General features: G+C 25.9%; 2 protein-coding genes across 2 annotated transcripts; one reads left to right on the top strand and one right to left on the bottom strand.

Annotated features, from left to right (window-relative positions):
• Positions 1-168: 168 nt before the first annotated feature.
• OCT59_008893 (uncharacterized protein) lies at positions 169-1992 on the top strand. Its single transcript, XM_025323834.2, has 2 exons — positions 169-493; positions 606-1992. Exons 1-2 carry the CDS (start codon positions 234-236, stop codon positions 1825-1827), a joined length of 1482 nt encoding a protein of 493 aa, XP_025189438.1. The 5' UTR covers positions 169-233; the 3' UTR covers positions 1828-1992.
• A 16375-nt stretch (positions 1993-18367) lies between these two features.
• Positions 18368-19465, bottom strand: OCT59_008892 (uncharacterized protein; the record flags this gene model as incomplete). The annotated part of the gene is made up of 3 exons (XM_025312531.2): positions 18368-18553; positions 18620-18768; positions 18859-19465. 3 exons carry the CDS (start codon positions 19463-19465, stop codon positions 18368-18370), a joined length of 942 nt encoding a protein of 313 aa, XP_025189437.1.
• Positions 19466-21250: the final 1785 nt, after the last annotated feature.

The raw sequence follows: 21250 nt of genomic DNA, 5'->3' as shown, positions 1-21250 counted from the left end.
TCCTGTCAAAATTTAGGGGATAAAATATAACTAATAAAAAAGGATCTGCAATTAGATCTTTCATGTTAGATAAACATTGTATGCACACTATTTGCATGCCAGTCCATACTGCTTGTGTAACAATTGTAAGTGTAAATAGGGGAGTTCCTTTTAGAAAAAAGAAAACTGTTTGAGAAATTTGAGAAATATACATATTACTGTATATCTTCGTGAAAGAAAGTCAGTCATACAATATGACTTCAATGAAACTATTTGATAGATTGTCGGAAGACTTAGGACAATTATTAGAAAAAGAAGAAAATTATGATATGGTTATACATGTAGGAGGAGAAGAAAATAAAAAAGAGTTTAAAGCTCATTCTTTAATATTAAGTACGAGATCCTCTTATTTTAAATCTGCTTTAAATAATCATTGGACTATTAAACAACATGATGGTAAAATTATTTTTAAAAAACCTAATATTTCTCCAAAAGTCTTTCAATTTATCTTAAAGTAAGTGATGATTTTTTTTTCGTAAAAAAAAATAAATAAATAAATAAATAATTTTTTTTTTAAAAAAAAAAACAAAGAAATAAAAATATAATATTTCTTTTTTCAAAAAAAGATATTTATATACTGGAGTGATCAATTTTCATGAACAAGAATTAAGAGAGATATTTGACTTATTAATAGCAGCGGATGAATTAATTCTTGATGAGTTAAAAGATCAAATTCAAGAATATCTTATTGAACATGAATATACACAAATTCAACAAAATATAGTTCAAGTACTTCATATTGTATTTGGACATGATGTAACAATATTTAAAAAATTACGAGATTATAGTGTGGAAAGAGTATGTAATAATCCCGAAATATTATTTGATTCATCAAATTTTGTTACATTGGAAAAACATATTCTTGTAGAATTATTGAAAAGGGATGATCTGGGAATTGAAGAAGTTAAAATTTGGCAACATTTAATTAAATGGGGAGTTGCTCATACACCTCTTCTTTCTAATGTGAAATTTTCTGAATTATCAAATTGGACTATAACGGAATTTAATGCTTTAGAAAAAACTTTACATGATTGCCTCCCATTAATTAGATATTTTCAAATGTCTTCGGATGATATTTATAAAAATGTTTTTCCTTATAAAAAGATTTTAAACAAACAATTAAAACAGGATATAGTAGCATATTTTATGTCGTCAGATTACCAACCGAAATCCCTTTTACTACCTTCAAGATCTGGACCTCATTTAGATGTTGATTCATTATTAATAACAAATGATTGTTGCTTACTTTTAGAAACATGGATTAAAAAAGGTGATAGACTGACAACAAATAATACGAATAAACCATTATCATATAATTGGAAATTATTATATAGAGCAAGTAGAGATAGTTATGATGCTATGGCTTTTCATCGAAGATGTAATGATCAAGGTGCTTGTATAATTGTTGCAAAAATTGCTGGGAAAAATGAACGTTTAGTTGGAGGATATAATCCTATAGGTTGGTTTGATTCTGGTGGACAATATTCTGCAGCACCCGATGCTTTTCTTTTCAGCATTGAAAATAAAGATTTAAATAATGCTAAAATTAGTAGAGTTCTACCTTATTATGCTTCTAAAGCTATTTTTCAAGAGGCATCGTGTACAGTGAATTTTGGCGCACCTGATTTACTAATTTCTAGTCATTGTAATAAGAATATTTCCAGTTTTTTTAATACTACTAGTTTTTATGAATATAATATTATTATAGGTAATTTTAAAGTAATTGATTATGAAGTATTTCAAATTATTAAAAAAGAAAATTCAAGGGAACGAAGAAGATTAACTTGAGTGTATATTATGGCTATGGATTATTTAGAGTTTATATTGCATAATTTATAAACTCATGATATTTAATTTAATAGTTTAGAAAATAAATAAATATATATAAATATATATGTATATTAACATTAATCAATAAAGGTTTAATATCTAATATATAGTTTTTTATTACCGACTCTTCCGTTTGAAATTAGGATTTTGAATGTTCGTTTATGAATCATGTAAATTTGGGTATTTGAATATAGAATTTTGAGTTTCGAATCTGTCATGAAATTCGAATATATACTGAGATTCGAGTAAATGATAATGTAAGAAGATTTTGCAATCCTTGCATGAGAAAATCTATCATATTAGAATAAATTTCATTTGATAATATTCGGTAGGATTAATATGCTGTTCTTTAGTTTGTTCCTAAATCAATGTAAATTAGCAGTAATTACAATAAATAAATAATATTTACTAAATTATACTTTAGCAACTTAAATATTTTTTCTTATTCGTTTTTCAGGTGCAAATTAAGAATTTTGTTGGACTGCTTGAAGAATTCTTGAAGGGTTTCATGGCTTTGCTATAGGTTTAGGTGGTGCTCCAAAGCTTGTTTTTGACATAAAGAATCATTATTAATATCTGATTATATTCTATCAGCTTGAAAGATTACTCCACCTTTTTACAATAATAAAGTAATTTTACTATTAAGAAATAACTAAGAAGCAATTTACCTTGAATCTCAAATATATTTATTACTCTTCAAATGCTGTTTCTACATTGCCATTGTAAATTAATTCATTTTTTCCAGAAGTATTCTATACTTATTTTTGAAATAATTTACTAATCTGCTTTTACTTGTTGTTGATATGATAAATTATTTATTTGTGATTGTTAATAAAATTTTGCTGCATAATTATGCTTACAAATATTATGAAAAGAACTATAATTATGGTATATTAAACATTTTCCAGTTGATATTTTTATTACTTTTCAATTTGGTACAATATTAATAAAATTCTAAAAGCTTATTATAAAGTAGAATCAAATAATCAGTAACTTTATTAAATTGCAGATTCAAATAATTAATATTACTAAAAATTCTTTTAGTATTAAATTTAGGTGATTCTATTTGTATATGAGGTGTTCAAACACGGTTTCCAAAAAGTAAAATTTCTATACTGATCATTTAATGTTGGACAGAATTAAATTTAACAAAAATAGGAAAAAAAAGAATTTGTTAAATAAATTAAAATTGACATTCAAAATCAACTTTAATGCTTTAAGTAAACTTGCAAAATAGACAAAAATACATATATTGTATATTTCTTTTAAAATTATATTTATTAAAATTTTTTTTTTTTTACATAACTTTTAATAAAGTCATGTGATACGTACATGAATACCCCATATAAATTAAAAATTTTTTTATTTATCACAGGAAGTCACCATAAAAAATTAGCCCTTTACTAATAGTTTTTACCTTACTTTTTTCTTAAATTCTATTGATTAATTAGCTAAAAAGGAAAAAAATCATAACAATGTAACATAAAATTTCCTTTTATAGTAGGATCTGCAAAGAATTTTATATATGATTTTTAACTTAGGCCTGGGGGTGACCTATCTTATAAGTAAGCAGAGGCCTGGTGAAGTGCTTCTTTTGTATCTTTAAATACGTAAGAGATATCATGACTTTATGCGGCCAGGTATTGGCAGTGAAGTTACGAGTCAGTGGATATTCAAGTTATCTCTTGGTGATCATGCCTCTGTTAGTGTTTGTAACATATTTTTTTCTCTAGTAAGATTAAGAGATTATTATCCATTTGAAATGAAACATTATGCAATTTTAAGAGTTATGAATGCAGTCAAACCTTTATAAAACGATATGTCAGGACATATATAAAATTTTTAGAAAATATCGTTATATCAAAGTTATACTGATATTTATATGTCCTCACATATAGTGGGAAATAAAATTTTATCGGTATATCAAGTTTTTAATAATATATTGGTATATCAAATATCAGTATATCGAGGTTAGACTGTATTTTTTTTATCTGTGCATTTTCAGTTCTGGACTTACAAGCTAATCGTAGATGAAATTTATTATTTTACATAACGAAATAGAAAGTACTAGAAAAGCAGATGAAATGTATAATACATTAATACTATCAAAGAGGAAGGAAATACGCAGATCTTAGGCCATTTAATACGAGTTCCAGCATCAAGTTATTTCTTTACTCTCTCTATAACTAATTTATTTCTATCGCTAATATCGCTATTTATAAGTTTCTTACACTTCAACCTATTTCAACTATACATATAATATTTTTGCATATCCATATCATCCTTTTCACTTCTGTTCACATAGATCATGTAAAAAGTTAAGTTCTGCAAGAAAACTATTCTGTGATGAATTAATTTCGAACCTATAGCAGTATTGGCATTTGGCCAAACCAAAATTTTTTGGCCATTTTGGTTATGACTAAATGGCCAAATGACCAATGGCCAACTCTGGCCAAACGGCCAATGTATCAACACTACCTATAGTACTGGAAAATAATTAAGTATTTTTCAGAATTTTTGATAAAAAATAGACAGTACATTAATAATCCATTTATTTCCTTCTTACCATTATATTTTATTTGTAATATTCCAGTCCATCAAATATTTGAAAAAATTGTTGCTTAATAGTTTTACGTAAATCATGACACAGAGAGTTATTTGATTTACTGCGCCAGATGTTTGATACGGTGATTTGACATGTACCGGATTGCTGGCAATCACGATTTTATTGGCAAAAATCAAAATGCCAATATATGTCAAGAAGAATAATATGTCCGTTTTATTTTGGAACATCTATAGAGGCAGGAAAATTGATTAACATTATGATGACATGTTTCAAGAAGCTAGCTGAGTAACAAACTAATTTACTTAATTATTTACTTTGCAGAATATACAGGTTCGTTTGATTGTAAATATTAATGATGCAAATAATAGCAGTTTTAAATTTATTAATATTATTAGAATTTTTGTTTGATTTTTCCTTAATTCTTGCTTATATTCGCAGAATCGATCTTGGAATACACTTGGAGAAAAATTACGTATCATAAAAATCTAATCAACGGCATCCTCTTAATTTAACAATAAAGAATTTAACGCTATCCATATATAAAGATCATTAAAGGGCTATACATAATTTTGAGAATGTGCAAGAAAGTTTAAGAATAAATTATTACTTGCTCCTGTAATATATGTATAATACTAGGAAACGGAAACCGTTGTAAGTCTGAAGCGAAAGATTTGTACAAAAATCCAAATATCTTTAAAAATTTAATTTGTACAAAAAATCTGGCATCCCTAAAAAAATAAAAATGAAAAATGAAACGTTAGAAACATTTCTTTAAGGTTAAACAAGTAAGAAAAGCCCTCACAATTTACCTTTAAAAGTCCGGCATGTACAAAAAACCTGTGTTCCTAGATAAAAGAAAATAAAAATGAAACGCTAAAAACGTTTCTTTAAAGCAAAACAAATAAAAAATAACTCACCAGTCCGGTATGTACAAGAAATCCAGAAACCCTAGGAAAAAAATAAGAAAGTCGTTTAAAAGAAAAATATATTTACTAGCCGAAATCTAAAAAAAAAGGTAATCATAAACTTTTTTACTTGTTTATTTTTGATGTAGCATGAAATTTCAATACACATTCTGTGCGGACCAATCAGAAATGACACGTGCAGACAACCGGAAATAGCCACGTGACACTAATTGTCATCAACCTTCATAAAATTATATAGTCCTTCGCTACACTCCGGACAATTACTGTATCAAGTTACAATAAAGATTGATTAAAAAAATAATAGCATACTTTACTTCACAACCTCACTCCATGCAAAAAAAAAATTATAAATGTCTGGCAAATTTGTGCCATTGCTTTATTGATCAAGTTATCTAAGAACATTCACATTGCTTATACAGAACTCCAGATAATTATAATTGAGGTCATATCTTACTATGTTTTAAACTTTATTTTTCTTTTAACATGTAATTTTATTAAGTTAATGTTATTTTTTACTATAGAAAAAAATGTTTCTTTTGAAGAGAAGAATCTTTTGATACCAAAATCTTGCAAATCTACTGATTAGAATTTGAGATAAGTATCATTACACAGGCAAAATTTGGCAAAAAAATATATGCTTTTTCACTATCAGTATACATAGAAATATACAAAAAAATAAAAATTGCTATTATTAAATATTACTTTTTAAGTAACAAAATTATAGATAATAGGAAGGCAATTGTTATTACAAAGTTTTGTATCTAAGCTTTAAAAGTAGGTTCAAGATGACAAGGGTAAATTTTTAGCATAGAAAATAATATGACCTTAATTATAATTGTCTGGATCCTGCTTATACAGTATATTCCTTCTGCAACTTTTTTACACCTTTTGCATTTATCATAAACTTTACATCCATGCTTCCATCACCTAAATATATGCCATTTTTTAAAGTAATTCTATCTTAGCAAAGCACCTTCTAACTCTTTATAAACTGTATTATCCTAAATTTCTAATTGTTTGTTAAGAAATTCGGCATGATATATAAGTATTAATATAGTTAAAAAAATTTTTGTCATGACTAAAATTTTATTTACCTCAGGATTTGCATAGTCCTCATCAGGAAATTTGTTTAGGCGTAATTTAGTGTAATATTTCGAAGGTGGTGTAAAATTTCGAAATATTACACTAAAAACGTAATATTACAAAAGTTTACGCTCTTAAATTTGAATAATTATAGTAATTTAAGAATATCTCGCTATCTACTGATCCAATCAAGACGATCTATAGCTCATTGGAATCAGCTCATCAAGACGGATCGAATGGTAGTAAAATCGCATTTCTACAGTTGATAGAACGCTCTATAGTATGCAGTAAAGATTTAAATTAATAGAAAATCATCTATCGAACGTAAAGATACGATTTTACTACCATTCGATTCGTCTTGATGAGCTGATTCCAATGAGCTATAGATCGTCTTGATTGGATCAGTAGATAGCGAGATATTCTTAAATTACTATAATTATTCAAATTTAAGAGCGTAAACTTTTGTAATATTACGTTTTTAGTGTAATATTTCGAAATTTTACACCACCTTCGAAATATTACACTAAATTACGCCTAAACAAATTTCCTGATGCTATTATCTCAGCAGTGCATTTATTATGGCAATGAGTAATGACTGCGCATTTTTTTAAGATATTTGATTTCACATAATCTATTTTGTCTTATACTATGAATGCGAACTTGAGTTTATTGTTTGAAGTGTTGCAAGTAAGACAATATTCCAACTTATCTTAAAGTAATAACTTTACTAATTTAAGATTATAAGAGAACTAATTTTCATTTTCGTAGTACCATGAGCTATGTAATCCAATTACAGTCAACTCCCTCTATAGTCACTCCCGTTATAGTCACATTCTACTATATAGTCACACCAGTTGAATGTTCAAAACACTTTATTATTAAAAACTATCCTATATAGTCACAATCTATCTATAGTCACTATCACACCTATCCTCAAAAATCTTATATTAAAAAGAACCGTTTATAATCACAGTTATATAAAGAATATATTAAATAACTTGGCATCTAATAATCGTACAAAGATGTATCATAGCTTGTTAGAATCGTCTCACTGAGATGAATCGAATGGTGGTAGTTTTATCCTTTTGCGATCACTGGCTGATGAGTTATTCAACAAATTGTTAAGCATCGGCATTATTATATTTCTTGATTTACGTTTACTGCGCCATTTAACATTTTGCTAAATTTCTCAGTACCTAGTGATTGTAAAAAGACGATTAATAGCTCGTTGGAATCGCCTCATCAAGACGAATCGAATGTTGGTAAGCTCATCTCTCTGTGATCAATATTGACGGAGTTACTACTTAAAAACCATTTAATATTTTTTAATTTCGGAAAATGATCTAGTGATTGGATTTCGATGTATTTTATACCATTAGATTCGTCGCATTAAGACGAATCGAATGGTAGTAAGATTGTCTCTCTAGGATCAATATTTGCAGAGTTATTACACAAAAACCATTAATATTTTTTAATTTCGGAAATTAATCTAGTGATTGGATTTCGATGTATTTTATACCATTAGAACCGTCTCATCAAGACGAATCGAATGGTGGTAAGATCGTCTCTCTAGGATCAATATTGGCAGAGTTATTACACAAAAACCATTAATATTTTTTTAATTTCGGAAATTAATCTAGTGATTGGATTTCGATGTATTTTATACCATTAGATTCGTCGCATTAAGACGAATCGAATGGTAGTAAGATTGTCTCTCTAGGATCAATATTGGCAGAGTTATTACACAAAAACCATTAATATTTTTTAATTTCGGAAATTAATCTAGTGATTGGATTTCGATGTATTTTATACCATTAGAACCGTCTCATCAAGACGAATCGAATGGCGGTAAGATCATCTCTCTACGATTAATATTGGCGGAGTTACGATACAATAAAGTTTTGAGTATAATTTTAGCTAAAATTATGTTAATTTTTGGCCGGAATTATGATATACTAATATAAGAAATTTTTTATATAGTCACATCTCTTTATAATCACCAAATATGGACTGTCCCAAATGTGTGACTATAAAGAGAGTTGACTGTATTTGAATAGATTTACTTTGAACATTACATAGTTGAATTTATGGTAAAGTACGTATTTCATCTTCAGAAAATTGTGTCACTTGATCACCATACCATCTTGATGTAATTAGAGAAATATTGAAAAAAGCTGCTGTACTTTTTGTAAGAACTTTAATAAAATAACTACAAATAATATTTTTATTAATTTACATTAAATATGTGCCATAGCTATACACTAATTGATAATTATACTGCCCAAATTTTAGAATAATTTCAGAATTTTGTTTAAAAGTGCTTTAACTAATTTGGATAGGATGGAACAGGATAATTTAAAACTTGGACAAAATGTTGTTGATTTCTGAAATATAAATTCATTATAAGAGGATATATGATTTATAGATAATATTAATAAATTGAACAATATTTTAGACAAAACAGGACAGGACAAATGAAATTGAATTTGGATGGAACATCAAAATTTTATGGGACACTATTTCATCACATCACTGAGTAAAAATGTACAATATTAACATACAAACTGGTCAGAATTAACATTAATGCTATCACATGTAAATGCATAACTTCTTACTGTCAACTTTAAATTAGCAACCCAAAATATGCCAAGAAGGGTGAGATGTTGCTCCAAAATAAAATTTTGCCAGTAGGCAATAACAGAAACTTGGAAAAATTTACAAAAAACTGACCTTTAGATAGTGAAATTTACTTTGAAAAATTTGGATATAGTAGTCTCTTGAAAATTTTTTGTCGTAAATTTTTCTTTTCAATATAGCAAAAATTTAACATGTGGATGGAATTCAAAAGAAGTAACAGAAGATTCAGCAAAAAACTAATTAGATTGTAGAGAAATGATATAATTTACTGTAGGATAAAATTGTGACAATAAATTTATCTGAGGATGGGATTAGCCATAACTGCAGTAATTAATCATGTAAGACGATTGAATAATTGAAAGATTGGGAATCAAATTAATTTTCAAATTTTTCAACCAAAAAGTTATTTTCTGCCATCAGCATCATGGTAGTGACTCAAAAAAGCCAGAGGTGGTGGAGGTGTTACTCCAATAAATGTCTGTCAGAAGGTAATAACAAAGCTTAGAAAATAAAAAAAAGATTTTTTCAAGGATTTTTGATTGATTAGTAAAAGAGGAAAGGTAAAAGGGATTTTACGCAAAACGATTGAATAACTGGAAGACTGGGAATCAGATTAATTTTCAAATTTTTTAACAAAAAGTTGTTTTCCACTGTCAGCATCATGGTAGTGATCCAAAAAAGCCAGAGGTGGCGGAAATGTTATTCCAATAAAATGTCTGTTAGAAGGTGATAACCAGAATCAGAAAAATGAAAAGAAGATTTTTTCAAGGATCTTTGGCCGGCTAGCAAAAAGAGGAAAAGTGAAAGGGATCTTAGGATGAAGATTCAGAATTCTTTCTTACCTGTCAAAGTCATGTGAATTATCACGTAAAAAATGTTTTGACGTTAAATTTTATAAGGAATTTTGGATTAGAAGATTAGTGTCATTACTAACTAACTTTATAGATAGAATGCCAAATTCTGAGATGTTCATAGAAATAGATTAGATTTAGCAATTAATTTAAAGAAAATTTTAGTACAAATTTGATATTCTTTATATTGTATATCTTAGAAAATTTTTTTATTTATAGGTGTTTATTTTGTAGTAATGAAGTTATTTAGAATAGATGGAAGGATCAGGTAGTAAGTATTTATTTTTAGTATTTCGTAACTTGTTTTGTTTTATTAGTATAGAGAAAACTCTATTATAAGGTTATCACGTGGTTTGCACAGATGGCTCTAGGTATCTTCTATTTTAGTTTACAGTTTAATACGTAATACTAATATACAACTTAATAAAAATGCATTACAGTTAAAAAAAAAAAAAGCAAATGCATAACTCCTAAACTCAGGCCAGTTTGTATGTTAATATTGTATATCCTACTGTATATTAAGAATATTTATGTATAAATAACAAAAATGAAAGTACAAATAAATATTTTAATATCACCTAAAAAAAAAAATAATATTAAATTTAGTTGTTTATTAAATACTTATTAATATTTTAAATTAGTATTTATAAGTATTTTTCAACACATTTTGTATTTAATAAGTATCCAGCATTATTTTCAATTACAAATGTTAATATAGTTGTTTTATCATTATTCAAGTTATATTTACTAGTTTACCTACAAAATTAATTAAAATTCTTTCTATTTTTTAACCAAAGATTATGAGAAAGAGTTAATTGATAATAATGTTTAAAGCTATTTTCAGGTTTTGTAATATCTGGCTAATAGTATATACAAATCCCTTTGGCTATAGCTATATAATGAAATATAGTCCATAAACTTGCATTCACTAGTATTATTATACGGAGTTAATAACTTAGCTTTGATATCTTTTGCTGTTTTATGATCAACCCTTTGACTAATAATAATATTGTCTCTTATTTGATATAATAGGTTTAATTTGGTGATAATAGGAGCATGTGATAAAGAGCATTTACCAGTAAATGAAGTCCAATAATATTAATATGTTCTTTTTTTAGCCAGAAAAGTTTTGATTCTGAAATTACATCTGAAATTACATGAAGCATTAATTTAATAATATCATCTATTCTTTTGACTTTTTACTCCCTTTTTTTGTATTCCATTCAACATAATCAAACTGCGCCTTCAACATGACTAACGTTAAAATATTTTCATTAACTAGTTTCGAACTTTAGACATTTTAGTTAATATTTTTTAATAGCAAGTGATTTGAAATATACCATTCAGCAACGTGTACAAATAGACTTTACGGTATCATCGTCATGTATTTAATTAAATTTTCCAAATTATTTGAAGTTACCGTGCAAAAAACGCGAACACAAAAGTCTCAAATATGAAATATCACGCGTCTGGGTAATACAAAAAAAAGGCAGGATAAACCGGATTTGGTGTCATTTCGAGATTTTTCTTCCGGAACCAATTCTGTTATATTAAAACATCGGGATATACCGGATTTTTATTAGTAAAGTCGCGATATTTTATAAGTCGAATTTGATTCTTTCAAAATTGGCATAACGTATATTATTGCTAGCCGATGATTAATTTTAGAATTAAATCAATCATTTTAAATTCTTTACAAATACAATTTACCATTCTTTTTTTATTTTAATCTTTCTATAATAGCTTTAATTTTCTGTATACCTTGATACACCGGATCCTAAAATAATTTCGTATATAAAAAGATTTTTTGATATATCGGATGCCGGATATTTTCTCTGGAACAAACCAATCCGATCGCCCGTGTAGTTGCATATTTTAATTCACGCACGAGGCGGGTAATTCAAAATTGCAGCGTAGAGTCAACTTGTATTATACTATTAAAGGAAGAATGACGTTGAAATGCAAATAGAAGCAAAAAATTTCTTGCAGATTATTCTTTAAAAAAAATTAAAGTTTCGGTTAGAATTAGGGATGTTATATTGCTCAAAGGTTCCAAACCAACTTGAATCCAGTTCAAACTCGTCTATAAAACTCGGATACTCAGATTTTAATAAATACTTTAAAACTATTTTTATATGTATTATAGTTGTATTATAATATCATGACTAATAAAATAGATTCTTGTAAAGTTTGATGTGTCATTTGTATAATTAGCTCAGATGTATTTTCTTCATTTGGCATGTCTTAAATTAACATGCATCAAAAGTATTAATAATAAAAATCACATGACCATAAACTCTGTTCCACAATTTCAATCTCAAACTCAGTTAAAACTGTTTACTGAAACCTGATAATATCCCTAGTTAGAATATCTAGACATCTTTTATACTTACCAGATATAGCCATATAGGCTTAAAAACAATAAGCACATTCTTATTCGAAAAAAAAAAAATCCCGAAACAAAGGATTTATAACATAACAAGTAGGATTGTACTACAAAATCAAAACGTTACTTCAATATACCTAGTTTTATACCAGTAACAATGGGTTCGTTAATGTATGTCATCATCATAAACCCTAAAAAGTATAACACTTTTTTATATAAATACCAGCTCTTATCTTCATATAATTGCGAAATTTACTTTTCACCACAAAACAGTCACACAAAATTTAGACCAAATAAATCAATATTTTGATCAACCAATTAAATTCTTGCGAAAACCATAAATCTTATTTTACATGATGTCCAACAAGACATTGCTGCTTTTCATTGTGTTTATGACTTTCACCGAGGCATCTAAAGTGGACAATTGTAGAAAAGAATGTCAAAGTTAGTATTTTATTACTTAAAATATGTAGAAATCTAAATCTTAATTAACTATTTATGGTTTTGACTTTTGTTAAAAGAATGCGGTGAAAATGGAGATAATGCCATACTCCTTACTTTTGTTTCTGGGGTTTTTACTTTAGTGAGTGCAATTTTAGCTGAATTTCTGAGTCATTATCTTAATTCAAGAAATCGAAGAACTTAAATCTACTTTTTATAAATTGTCTTTTTTGTTATCATATAAAATATAAACATATTCTTTAACATTATACATTTAGTTCAAAATTTTGTTTTATATGAAAAATTTTCATGTACTTTAATCAAGTTTATAATTTATTTTATTTTACTCTATTTATTTTTATTTTATTTTACTTTAGTGGACCAACAAAGGACCTTAGGATTGGCACCATCTGGCAGCCAGAAAGGAAAACGAACACGGCTAACTATAGAAGCTGAAACATTAGCCCTGTGCCCCTGTTCATCGCAATCAATTCGATCATATTTAATTATTTTTTTCAGTCTGAACAGGGCTATTGTCTGTTAACCCCCTAATCTAGCATTTTATGAAGCGCGTACTGTTCAAAAATCCAGGGTGATCACCCTGGATGCTCAGATCGACACGTGACCGCCAATTTTTTTCGCGTAACACATTCATTTTTATTTCACAGATCAAAAACTGTAAAGCAAGCCAACCGTCACTCTGGTGGAAGATAAAATGGTTCTAGATCAGATCGTTCAGACCGGGTGTTTCTTTTGGTTCTTTTTTTATGTTAACAACAATAACATTATTATTTTTTTCTTATAGGGACATTTTTTGAATATTCTTCATATGTATGATTTAAAATTATGTGCCAATATTATATGTTGTGTGGAATGTGGTTACTTTATAATGATGGATTAGTCGTATTAATTTAGATGATAGAAGTTTAAGTGACGGAAGAGTTTTATGCGCTGGAAGACTGATATATTATACATATTTTTTATTAGTTTATATAAAAAATATAATATTTGATTGAATCATATTACAAATGATACTGTAACAAGGCCAAATTTTTATACTTAGTTAATAAAATTCTAATTTTGAATTCAGAAATTAAGCCATTTGGATTTACATTTTTTTAACAACAAAAAGATAAGTTAAAAGTACAGTTATGAAGGTATAAATCTATCAATTAGTTATTAAGAATCAGAAGAAATGGTATTATTAACTAATTAAGTTATGTATAAATTAGAATTTCACTTTAATTAATTAAATATTTAGGAGGTTTATTTTTGAGTTTACAATGAAACAATTAATGATATCTTTCTTTTATATGTTGTATTGTTAGGAATATATTAGTAAAATTGCTGAGAACTACAATTGTCAAACTTGTTAAAGTGCTATAATGGCACAATTACTCTGCCATTGCAAATACAGTATATGCAAGATTTATCAGATAGTTTGCAAAGAAAAAAGGTACTTAATTTTTCAAAGTATAGTTAGTTAAAATTGTAAATTTATTGTTTCAAAAATGAGATTTATTTAATTTATTTTAGCAATTTAATATATAATATTTATATGTAATAATCAAAAAAAATAGTAAATACTATATTTACTCCAATAACATAAAAATTATACTATAAAATTGAAAAAACAATGTAAAACAAGTTAATTTTATTAAAAAAATCTATTTTTTTTACAAATATCTAAGTAACATTAATAAATAAAGATTACATATTTGTTCTATTACTTAGTCTTAAATCTACTTTATTTATTACTAAAGTGTTAAAATTAATATTATTAATATTATAAAATCTAAAAAAAATATAAAACAGCTTTGATAATAATATTCCATACTTAACTTTTCAAAATATTTATTGTTTAATAGGTTTTTAAATCATTATTTTAAATTATAGAAAACTGATTTATTTAAAAAAATATTGATATGTTTAACAATAAAGTTAAGTATATTTAAAAGATCAGCATCTTTGAAATTAGAGTTAATTGGAAGTTTTTTTTTTTTTGATAAAAGATTCTGTAACCTTTACAGAAATGATATTTTCATTTTTAGTAAAAATTTTATATAATTTGTTTTTCACAAATGTATAAAAATATTTGACAATTGCAGTTTAACAGTTGCTTGAAAGTAAAAACTCTTGTTTTACTGATAGAGGTGAGATACTTTTATTATAATTATTATTATTAGTAATAGTAAGTGTATATAGTATTTGTATTTTTCAAATATTATAGTCAACTGAACTATTTGAATTGTTTAAATAATAATATTACATTTTTTAAAATTCTTATTTTACTGATGGGTAAAAGCAAGATGCTTTTATTATAATTATAAGTTATTATTAGTAATAGCAATTAATTTGAATTGCTTAAATTGTTTAGATGATAATGGCTTATTTTTTTTAAATTAATTAATTATTTTTAATTTTTTATATAAGCTGATAACTTTATTTTGTCTCTTTTTATAACTTCATTTAGTGATGTATATATATCAATTTTTTGGAAACTCTTAACAAACAATTGATGTGTAATTTATTTATATATAGTTGAATCAAAAGTATTTTTAATATTTCTCTTAATAATATCAGATTTTTGTAATTATAAAAAAATTTTTATAATGTAGAAGTAAAAAAAAATCTTGTTAATAATTTAATTTTAAGGTAATGTAAAGATAAAGAAATTAGTTAATAAATTTGTAACTTATTGGTAAGATAATATTAACAGTTTAAAATTATTTAAAAAGAGAAAAAAACTTATAATGAAAATTAAGTAAAAGGTTAAGCCTATTTATTACAAAAGTTTATAATTTTATTAATAAAATAAATATAAAACATGTCAAGAATCAGATAGGTATTAAATCAGGTTAATTTGGATTTTTGTAAGTAGCCTATTTATTACAAAAGTTTATAATTTTATTAATAAAATAAATATAAAACATGCTGCTAATCGATAGGTATTTTAAATCAAGGCTTAATTTGATTTTGTAAAGGAATGGTTTATAATGAAACGTATAATATATTTTTTGAATTTTTTGTCAAAATTTTAACTTTCGCTATAAATATTTTTTTAAATTAAATTTCAATTAAGTATAATTTTAATTAGACTAACCAAAAATTGATAATATATAAATTTTATGTAATATTGTAAAAATAATTGTATTTAATAATTTTTTTGCTAATTAGCAAAATTAGCTTCATTATTATTAATAAAAATATTTGTTTATAAAGTACTATATTCATTTAAAAATAAGCAACAACTTTTGCATATAATGCAGGATAAGATTTAGTAATGCAGGCCAAAAAATGACATAATTCCGCCCATATTGCTTATTTTTGGGGGTTGTTTATTTTCTAATGTATATGGTAAATATAATAAAATTTAAAGTTTTGTGTAAATTGGATATTGTTTATTATAATAATTAAGGTTGCTGTAGAAACTAGGAGGTTTTGGCAAGTTGGCAAAATGCTGAAATGGTGAAACTTTGCTGAAACTATATAAAAGTCTTATTAAAAAGTTGGCGAAACTCTGGAAAAAAGCGAAACCTGACAAAACTTATTATAAATGCTAAAACTGCTGAAACTTTGCCAAAACTATAATAAAACTATAGTAAAATCTTGGAGAAACTAATCGTAGAATTTTGGAGAGGTTTAGGCAGGCAACCTTAATAATAATATATCTGAGTAATCACTCATATAATGGTACAGTTATTAGGGATTCCTTAATGTACAGTGGGGGTGTACGATATTAATGTACGAACTGGCCGGAGTTAACGTTAACGCTATCACGTGCAAGTGCATAACTCCTAAACTCAGGCCAGTTTGTACGTTAATATTGTACACCTCTACTGTACGTTAAGGACGCCCAGTTATTAGATGCAGATTCACTTTCCAAACTACTAGCATACTAGGAGATAATAATTGTAGCCCTGGTCTGAATTCTTACTATATTTTGCAAAATATAAGCAACCCCCTTTTTTGCACTTAATGCCGGCCAAGATCCCATAATTCCGGCCCAAATCGCCATAATTCTGGTCGAAGGCGCTTATTTCTGGGGTGCTTAATAACCGCAAAATATGGTATATAAAAAGATAAATTAATAAAAAATTAGGTTTGTTTTTTTACTGTCTAAATACTTGTATAAAAAAAAAGAATTATGTGATTCTTTAATTGTACAGATAATTAACACTCAAATATTACTATCTTGCAAAAATGCACTTAAAAGAATCTAACTTATCACATTTTCAAAGAATTACGTTATTAGCTGTTGATTTATTTTCAAGATTACGACACAAAATTTTTCACCTCACGTGACTTATTAATTTGAATTTCGAAAGTTTTTCAAGGAAAAAACTAGGTTATAAGATTAGTCATTTTTAGAATTATATTACTGACCAACTAATATCGCTCATATCCGGAAATTCAACGACTATCATTTTATCGATTTCATGTATCGATTTCATGTATATCGACAATATTTATTATGATCATCAAGTATTTGTTACATAATTAAATTAAATCAGTTATTTTATTCATCTGAGATGGCTGAAGCATCTCTGCTTATAGGTAGATATTATACAAAATATCCAACTATAGTTGCATTCAATAATATTTAAAACCTAATATGACAAGATCGACGTGATAATGCATAAAAATTCCGGTAACACACTTGGATAACCAGATTGATATTACCAGATATTTTTTGTTTGGTTTGTACGTGTGGCCGAAAAAATTAGTTGGCTTTTGTTAAAAGTAACTGTAAAACATCTTTCTCTTAAAGTTATTGAGTTTATCTCTAAATAAGGATAAATTAAAAGTTAGAAAACCGGACTAATTAATGATGAATAATTAATAAGGAAAATTGTATACGTAAATAATAAATAATTGAAAGTTAACACATGAATTTTCACCAAACGGGTTTGGCATCTTGGCGGTAAAGTCCATTATCTTTATATCCGGGATTCCGGATTGCTATATATAGTATAATTGAGGAATTCTAGATTAAAAACATAGAAAATTATATTGGTTGCTAGAACATCTTTTTTTTAAAAAAATTCTTTTATTCTTTTTCAATATCACGCCTTAAATAACAAACACTTATGATAATAATTTCACAGATTCTAATTTTATGCCCATATTAAAAATTATTTAAGGCGTTTTTTTACGTCGCTATGCATCAATGGAAAAAAAAAATTCATTTTAAATTTAATTAAAAAGTAACATAACAATAAATAAATATTCGTTATAGAATTTGTTCGTGATACCGTAATTGTCGTGATATGATGCGATATAAATTGTAATGATATCTAAAGAAATAAAAAAACGGACGGGTGAAACGGAGTACGATCGATACAAATTTATTCATCTTAGCACATATTATATACAGTATATGAATTCTTAGATCTTTAAAAGCTTTTTATTCGTTGTATTGTATTAATTTGCAAAACGATTAAATGAACCCTTGGACTGGACCCGTTAAAGTTACAGTTAATATTTGCGTGACATCTGGTCGATCTGTCTTTATTTTCAAAATATTTTTTTTCACTTGTGTAAATATTAAACTTTGTTAAATATAAAATGACATAAATTGTATAAATTTTTTATTTACTAACTAATTTTAAATATCACAAATTTCAAAAGATTTTTTTCCGTAAACACGATAAGTATGAACATAACTTTGATGATCATTAAATTCTTTTTCCATCTCATTTAATAAAATATCAAATTGCTCAATTGTGATATTCATAAATGGCGCTAAAAATAATTTATATGTATTAAATGCACTCATAAAATTTGATAACATCTATAATAAAAAAAAATGTTAGTATATATAATAATTATATATCATAAAGAAAGTTTTAAAACTTACTATTTCACCAGTTTGACCGCACCATTTTCCTATTGGAGTGAATTTTTCTTCATATTGAATATTTGTGATACTACCGTTATCTTCTAACATCTTTACACTTTTTTTTATATTTAATACAAAAATACTTTTCGATTCATGAAATTCTTTTACTGTATAATTAATTAAAATATGATAATTAAATTAATTTAAAATTAAAAAAAAAAAATTTTTTTTTAAAGAAATTTATAAATAAAACTTACATGCATCCATTAATTTCTTTGTAGCTTTTCCGCTATTTTTCATCGAATTACCATAATTCATTACTTCAATATATCCACCAATTTTAGTAACACGAGTAATTTCATTAATCATTTTTGTTAAATCCTTTAAAGTAAACGATAAAGATAAAAATCTTTTATATACGAAATCAAATGTGTTAGGAGGCCAAGGTAAACCTTCTAAAATATTATGTTGTAAAAATATTACATTTAAAGGGGTTTTTTCCGATGAAGGGTACATTCGAGAAATATCAATTCCGATAAAAGAAGATTGAGGATATTTTTGTGCCATATCAAGAACCCAAGTTCCAGCACAGCAACCAATATCTAATACGCTTGCATTTCTTTCCGATAATTTTTCTGAAATAGGAGAAGAAAAATTTCCTTTCCAAATATGACGCAATAAATAGTGTTGTAAATTTAATCTGTTTGATTCTTCTGAATCATTTGGTACGTAATAATTTACTGTACTTTCTTCATTATGAAATCTACGTCCGTTTATGTATCGAAACTTTTCCAAGAATGATAAATCATCATCTTGTTCATAACTGTTTTTGCGAGCCGGTGATGTAGATGGCGATGTTGACATTTTTGACTTTTTAAAATTATAAAAAAAAGAAAAAAAAAAAAAAGGGAAAAAGAAAATGATTAATGAATAAAAATAAATAAAGAGGAATTTAACAAAGAAAAAAAAAAAGAGATTTTGAGAAAATAAAGAGTGTATATATATATATTATAATGTCAATTGTTTTATCACATGATTATTTTACTGAGTCCTAGTTATTTATTGTTTACAATTTTTTTTTTATTTTATTGGTTAAAATATGCATATTTTTTTTGTGTTTTCAAAAAATTTAAAAGAGTTTGACTTGATGCCTAATTTAATCGTCATGCATACATAATAAATAAGTCAATCTCCGCAGTTATTAATATACAAGTGAGAACCTATAGTTCTTTTTTTTTTTTTTCCTTCTTTAAAATCGTTCGCGTTGTTTGTTTTGATAATGGAATAAAGAAAGTTTATAAAAAAAAAAATTCTTAAATTTACGCCTATCATTGTCGATGAATAATAAATTTTAATTTGTTCTTTGAATTTTCGTGTTCAAGTTTATTTGCCATTATACCATATTAGATATCAAGTCACTAAACTTGCAAATTAAATAACATGTTGGCTAATTTAAAGTTTTATTAATTAAATACTATGAAGAACCTCTGTACATATGTCAAAAAATTCGGAAGAATATTGCAAATATTTTCGGTCTTTTTACTTTTGCTTACATATCGATCGATCGAAAATTATCATCATTTTAATATAATAATTACAAAATATTAAATATACTTCGCATATACTTTTATATACTTTAAAAAAATTGATCCAATCCAATATTTTCCTAAATAATATAATATTATATATATATATATATATATAATATATAATATATAATATATAATTCGGGGATAATTCCGAATTTCCTTTTAACTAAATATAAACCCTTGATACAACAACGTATACAATATAATTAAAACAATGTGTTATTTGGATGTTTAATTTAACTTAAACAGGGATTTTATATAACTTTTGTAATAGATAATGCAATATGAAGTTTCCCTTGTATCAGTGTAAAATTGACGAATGATCGACTAGTAATTTTATATGGTATTATATAACATGTATAACACAAAGTTTCATTCATTTTGCATTAATAAAGAAAAAAAAAATAATAAATAATTTTCGATTGGCTACAAAAATTATAAACAAACTGAACCTGCATTTGTCTTCTCTTTTTCTCTTTTTTTTTTTAGTACACCTTTTTCATTTGCCCAACTGAAAAATTTGACGTCATTATTGTATGCAATGTAGAATATATGACGTTGATCCAATTAAATTTTAAATTGAAAGAATCAACTTTCTCGCTATATATAAAATTAGAAATTAACCGTTTTTTATTTTTTTTCTTATAAATATTATATAATTTGGTATATAATCAAAAATGTATATATAGTTTTTTACGCACAGTATAAATTAGTATAAATTAGTATAAATTTGTAATCTTCATAATCTTATCCCTGAATCTTAATTGCCTTTTGTGCGACATCATTTATCGAATGAAACATGTTTAAAGTTACATAAAAATGACCTTATCATAACTATAATACCTAAAATCTAAACCTAAAGTTAACTACTAAAATAATGCGATTGAACTTCTAGACAAATTGGCTAAGCCTCAATTATTAAGGTTTCATTGTTTCAAAGATATTATATAGTCATATGCTAGGGGGTATACTTAGGGGCGAATAATCATTTATCTGAAACATGTGCAGTATCAAAAATATTTTAAATTTTATTCATGAGAAAGGAATAAAGAACAGTCAA

This window comes from Rhizophagus irregularis, chromosome 17, assembly GCF_026210795.1.
Source record: "Rhizophagus irregularis chromosome 17, complete sequence".
Lineage (NCBI taxonomy): Eukaryota > Fungi > Glomeromycota > Glomeromycetes > Glomerales > Glomeraceae > Rhizophagus > Rhizophagus irregularis.
This window is presented reverse-complemented; position numbering and strand designations above follow the sequence as displayed.